The sequence below is a fragment of the Notothenia coriiceps genome, unplaced genomic scaffold, assembly GCF_000735185.1.
Source record: "Notothenia coriiceps isolate Sejong01 unplaced genomic scaffold, NC01 NC01_scaffold00001080, whole genome shotgun sequence".
Taxonomy (NCBI): domain Eukaryota; kingdom Metazoa; phylum Chordata; class Actinopteri; order Perciformes; family Nototheniidae; genus Notothenia; species Notothenia coriiceps.
Window position 1 is genome coordinate 292,559 of NW_011333781.1, and position 6,414 is coordinate 298,972.

Genomic DNA, 6,414 nt, shown 5'->3' on the forward strand with positions numbered 1-6,414 from the left:
CCCCCCCAGCCGATGTTTCTGGGAAGGTTTTTCAGAAATGATAATAAATAGGATTACCAAATTAGGGATGAGTGACAGAAATGTTTGGTGGCTTATAATTCAGTCGCAAAATAACACACTTAGTGCTGAGTTTCATAAACCTGAGGAGAGTTAGTAACACTCACCAAAGTTTAGAGGTTACAGCTGCTCTCTTAATGTGTCATCAATGTGAAGAACTGGGTTACATACATAACATGAGTGGAATATATATTGGCAAAGGTTTCTTGATATGGAACAGTGGTTCTATACAAGAGAAAAGAGGAGATGTCAGGCCAGAGTACTACACTCTTCAGTATAATTACAGGCAGTGATTTTCTCTTTTTAAGAAGTTTTGAAGTGGGACTCTCTCCACCTGTAACACTGGGGTAAATCAATTGGCAATTCAACCCGTCATGTCACTCACATATGCACATGCCGACAAATGCACGCTCACAAACACACACATATATATGCAGAAACGCACACACATCTCAGTCATTCGGTTCAGATACACAGCGAATATTTCTGTATGAAGACAAAGATAGAAAACAGAGTCAAAGTGTTGAGAAACGTCCCTTTAGTTCAGAGATCAACACGTTTGACAAAGAAAAAGATGTCATTGGAATAATTGCTTTACTGTTTTTAAAACAGTATCAGTTTATAAAAAAACATATCTAAACAATGATTTTTTTTTTTTTTTTTCAAAAAGAGAATTTAAAAAAAGTGATGACTGGCACTGTTTAGGATCCTGTGATCACTAGAGCACACATGAGGCTATTGAACCAGGTACTTTTTTGTGTAAAATACAAAATGTGTTGTGGTTTGTAGTGACCTGGTCGCACAGAAGTGACTGTGCAGGCTACATACACTGTGACTACAACTATACTTCACATGCACTGGTTTTGGCAAGAGTGAGTGCTGATGAATATCAATGCCAAAGAGAGTGGTTGCCTTTGGGAAGCGTAGAACATAACACGACTGGTTCACAACGATAAATCCCGTACCTTCAACAGATGTTGGGGTGCTGAGCGCTAAGATTCACAGCAGGCAGTTTCTCAGAGGAATGCATATAAATAGACTTTCAAATACAGGGTGCAGCTTTTCCAAAGTAAGACAGAGCTAACTCACTAAACAGAAATTAACATTATCAGGCAGCCAACAGGGCAACACAACCAGTAACACACTATCCATTTCACAATCATAACTTGAGACAAGACTGGTTAAAAAGTTAGTATATCAGTTAATTAGAAGTAAAGCTAAAAGCTGTCCGTGTTGATGAGCTGTGCAAACATATGGTTTATGCTTTGTGATGGATGAAGGGATAGTTTAGCTTGAACATTTTACTAACACAGAGTGAAGCAGACATATCGTGTCTGCATGCAGTTTGTGTGTTGAATGAATGCTTATCGTAGCCAAGGCTCAATAAATGGACATCGGGAACAAATATCAGCACCTCTTGAAAGCAGCAAAATACACTGTCTTTTTATGAAGCTGCAAATCACTTATATGTATCCACCATCAATTTGTGTGCATGTTAACCATGTTCAGGCTACCAACAGGCAACTGGCCAAGGTGGCAAATCGTTTCTGGTAAATTAAAGTTATTCATTCCAAAATGTGTTACACTCATTGGCCACTTTATTATGTATAGCTAAAAGCAATCAAATATAACTTTTCTTCCATAAAGACCACTTCCATTATGACTATAACGTTCAGGCTTTGTGACACCATCATGGATATGTTACTAAAGTGATATGAGTATAATTGAGGTCATAGTAAGTGATGGTGTTGTTCTAGAGTGCATTGTATTCAGAGATGTTTTTTTTTCTTCCAAATCAAATTATGAAACACTTTTATTATATCTAGTCCAGAACAACACCACCATTAACTTCTGCCTTCTATAATAAACAATTATCACTGACAATGTTACACAAATGTAACATCATTAACTGAGTAAAGGTTGAATATTTCAAAGAGACACCTGATCTCTCTACTTTATTGTCCTATTGTGTCTAATAAAGTGGCCACTGAGTGTATTATGTTTTATTTCTTTCAGTATATATTTGTACTTTTACACAAATGTAAAATTCAAAGATTGTAAACAGGGGCCCACAGCAAACACATTTTTACCATGAGCCTCTGGTGGGTAATATGGCCCTGATATCAACCCAAAACAATGACTAAATGTTGACATGATCTATTTTCTTTGGTCATAGGAGTTTATAACTTAATAGCTATCCAGTGTATTTTGTCCTACTTAAAAAAGAGAAGCTTCATTTTGACACCCTTAAGGATAAAAACATAAAAATGATACATGGATTTGTGTACAGGTTACTGTTAAACAGGAGCATGACAAGGCTTCAAACGAAACGAGTAAATGTGAACCCTTAACTTCTGTTAGCACGTGGATGATGAGGATAAAAAATATGAGATAAAAGTGATTGCTAACATTGACAAAATCATGCTGCTCTTGGCTGTGCTTGGTCCCAACAATCCCTTGTGTGCCCTCGACCTTCACAACCTTCCTGAGGAGGATGGGGACAAAAATTAAAAACCACTCAAAAAAGGGAAGAATTACAGTCCTTCCTTACTCCCTTCCTTCTGGAGTGAAATACAACGGAATATTTCAACATATCAACCATTAAAATAACAAAATAAAAATAGGATAAAATAAGCTTTTGAAAGTGTGCTGCGAGGCTTGTTCATCCATAGATTTGGAGGCGATTAAAGTGCGTACTGGTCACTGCCAAAACTGTCCAGTGAAAACGTTTGTTCTCTCGTCAGATCACAGACAGGAGACCCTAATGTATGTGAGTATGATTATGTCTTCATCGTATCCCTCCTTTCCTCCACAACCCATTCCTTTTCATGCTCATCTGAGGTCTGTTCTCCAGATTTGGAGTGATGCATCTTGAAACATTGGCCAAAAACAAAGTCCATCTGCACAGCACCCTCAGTCTGGTATTGACTTTTAAAAATAACTCTCCTTAAAGCTGATCAAATAAATGTGTCATTTGACACTTGTTTCCAAAACGGCATCACTTGCTTCCGGAAAAGTCTTTAAAAATGTGATATCTTGCCCTTCAAGGCATGGATACATAACATTGGAAATAAGTGAAATGATCTCACGTTAATTAAAACCTTATTTTAAGGAAACGTTAAGTTTTAAAACTGAATACTTGACAAGGAGCATTGTTAAGATGTTTTGCAGTGAAGACAAATATGCTGGTTCTGGGCATCATAGAAACAGTGCGCAGGGCTAGATGGAGTAGGTGGAGCTCTCGGACTGCTGGCGGATGTAGCACTGAAAACTCTTATCTCCAATCGGATGCTCCCTGAGGACACAAAAAGAAACATGTTTTTGATTTGGTGTCAGGAGGTATGGGGCTGAAAATAGAACAGAAATAACAAAATATCAATGTCAAGATAATCAGGTGCTTGCGGCCAAAACTATGATGCCAATATTGTGTTATTTAAAAAGTGCTTTATATAATCTCTGACACACTTTGTAATTGTTAATAACAGGCCGTTGTGATTGCCCCATCTGCTGGCCCAAAGGGGGAAATGATTGAACTACAGTTTACACTTAACATGTTTTCCACAGTTCTCAGCCTCCATTGAATTTAATTACAAATACAAAACAGTAGTTTGCACAAAAAAGCACGTACTGGCTTCCTATCTTTGTCTTCTTGAACTTGTCGCGTTTGTACTTGGTGTGCTGCTGCTCCAACGTCTGCACGGCGGAAACAATCGCTTTCAGAGTTTTGTATGTCTCCTGGGGGTCATCGATGACAAAGGTGGAGTACTCCTCCAGTTCGGGCCCGTCGTACACAGACTTACTGCCGCAGGCCTCTGCAGGGGAAGACAGCAGAGTGAGGATGAATATGGAAAATATGCAACCTACTCACAAACACTTAAAAACACTAAATCATCTACTAACCTTGCATCTTGATCAGTTTGGTCATGTATGTGCTGAATAGGGAGTAAATCCTCTCTGTCTCCCTGTCTCCATCTACGTCCAGCTGGATGTTTGCTGGAAGGCCTCTGAAAACAGATGCGTACAGGAGGATGAGAGTGTGGAAACACAGGAAAGGAGCACGATGCTGGATGGATTTTTGTCAGCTTTACGTACCCGGTGCAGGGCGTACACCCGGGCGCTGTGTCTGCAGACAGCTTGCAGCAGAGCCAGTGGCCGTTGAGGTAGGCTGAAGGATGGTAGGTGCTCAGGCGTTTGCGGTTACACTGGCTGACTTTGGTCAGGATGTCGATCCAGTCTCGTGCTTCTACGCAATTGTTGGCCTGGATGTAGAGCGCCCGTTCTGGCTGAATAACCTGGAACATCTGGAGGAGGGGAAAAGGGACAGCAAGTGAGGAAAGAACCTAAAAACATGTAGGAATGATTTGGGCCAAATGCGCAAAGCTCCAGAGATGTCATGGCTGTGTGTGGTCCTTACATTTTTCATCTTGAAAGACTCCTCCTCGAGCCTCTCTACAGCCAGAATGTTCTCTATGGGAATGCTGCACAGAGCGCCCTCAGCTGGACATAAAAGGAAATATACATCAAACATGAAAAAAAAGTAAAGGATGTAAGATAAGGTAAAATAAGATAAGATCAAATGTACTTTATTAATCCCAATTTGGGATTTTTTTTCATTGCAGCAGCATAAAACAAACCAAGGTATTTCACATGATAAACAATTACAATAGTAGAAATAAACAATTCTAAAATGATAAACATCTAAAAATAGAAATAGAAATAAACCAGCATTAGAGAGTACACAAATATACAGATTTTTCTGTGTGAGAATTACATTGATTAACTTGAAGTAATACAAATAGATGCTTTGTTAATCTGCCATTTCTTTGTGAAAGGCATTGAAGAACAACAGTGTTTATCAAAAGCACAATAAAACGTTTTTTTTTTAAGTTGTGCTGTACACTGACTAATTTGAGTAAACTTGATTTCATCACTTTCTTATAACCTCTTTTTCTGCTTTTATGTAGTGTAGGATTTAGGAAACAGCATGTGTGAGTATTTTGGCATGACCTTGTTTGTATGCAGCACAAATGTATTTCCTGCAGTAACCTACGGTAATCTTCACCACATGTGTTGAACGCACATTTTGTTCAAACTGTACATTCAGCAGATTCTCTCCCTTCTGCTTACACAAGCACACACAACGACAGACGAGGAAACAATGAGACTGAAGGAAGATCCTGAGAAAGATTCGAGCTCACCTTTCGTCTTGTGGTAGGTAAACTCGTGGTTGGTGAGGCGAAACCATCTCTTCTTGAAGTTCTTCATTCCGAACCGGTTCCTCCCTTGTGCCCTCTTTATCATAAATCTGAGGAAAATGAGTGAGAAACATACCAATGAAAGACTTGACAGATGAGCTCATGGTTCACAGAAATAAAAAATATATCACAATATCAATATTGTTATTAATCTGGCACGATGCATCCTATATATAGACATGTCTTAAGTGCTGAAATAGTGCAGTACCTTGATGGATAAGAATATAAATGAATGACTTTGTATGAAAACACATGTTACCACCATTTCATTATTTTTAAAGGAATCCTGTGCGGTTTACATTCATCATTCAGTATACATGCTTGCAGTTACTGTCACTGTAAATCATTTCAAACACTTTTAATGGTCTATGAGTGAAAAAGGAGATTGGTCAGCAAATCAAAGATCCCAGTGTCTTTGCATGTTTTACCCCATTACCTACAAATTGTGTACCAATATTTTTTTACCAAATAATAACGCACAATTTTAAATATGTTTCCTTACAAACAGCTACTGGCTACCATTTTCTTTCAGTACCTTACAACACATTAACTTGCATAGACTTGAAAAGATAATCTGCAACTTTTTTATTAATATAGAGTGATTAAGGCATTTAAAAAAAAAGAAAAATCAGATGTTAGATATACACTATTTGTTGGTATTAGGCTAAAACATGTAAAACAACCAGTATGGTCTTTAAGGGAAATAAAACACCAGGATTTGTAATTTATTGAAAGGTCCCATGTCATGCTTTTCCGGTTATTACCCATCCCCTTGTGTGTTATGTAGCTTTTTCTGCATGTAAACGGTCTGCAAAGTCAGAAACCCTCAAAGTACACCCTGTAGCGAGTACAACTCTAACACAGAAAAGACCTGTCTATGCTGCCCCAGAACGCCTCGTTGGAGATTTTTATTTTTCCATTTTTTTCTTCCTGGTCATAGTAACGTAAGGGTCATAGTGACGTGACACACACAAACTCACTCAGCCTTATATTTTCTCAGCCGCTGCTCTGCGGATTTCCTCACACACACACACACACACACACACACACACACACACACACACACACACACACACACACACACACACACACACACACACAA

At 38.6% G+C, this 6,414-nt stretch overlaps 1 protein-coding gene across 1 annotated transcript in view; it reads right to left on the bottom strand.

The window, feature by feature from the left end:
- rasa3 (RAS p21 protein activator 3) overlaps positions 1 to 6,414 on the bottom strand; it is a 42,392-nt gene that overhangs the window by 175 nt on the left and 35,803 nt on the right. Inside the window, 6 exon segments of the mRNA XM_010786812.1 lie at positions 1 to 3,352; positions 3,686 to 3,869; positions 3,958 to 4,061; positions 4,150 to 4,358; positions 4,472 to 4,554; positions 5,256 to 5,362. The exon segment at positions 1 to 3,352 is cut by the window's left edge and continues 175 nt beyond it. Coding sequence (XP_010785114.1) covers positions 3,277 to 3,352; positions 3,686 to 3,869; positions 3,958 to 4,061; positions 4,150 to 4,358; positions 4,472 to 4,554; positions 5,256 to 5,362 — 763 coding nt within the window. The 3' untranslated portion in view covers positions 1 to 3,276.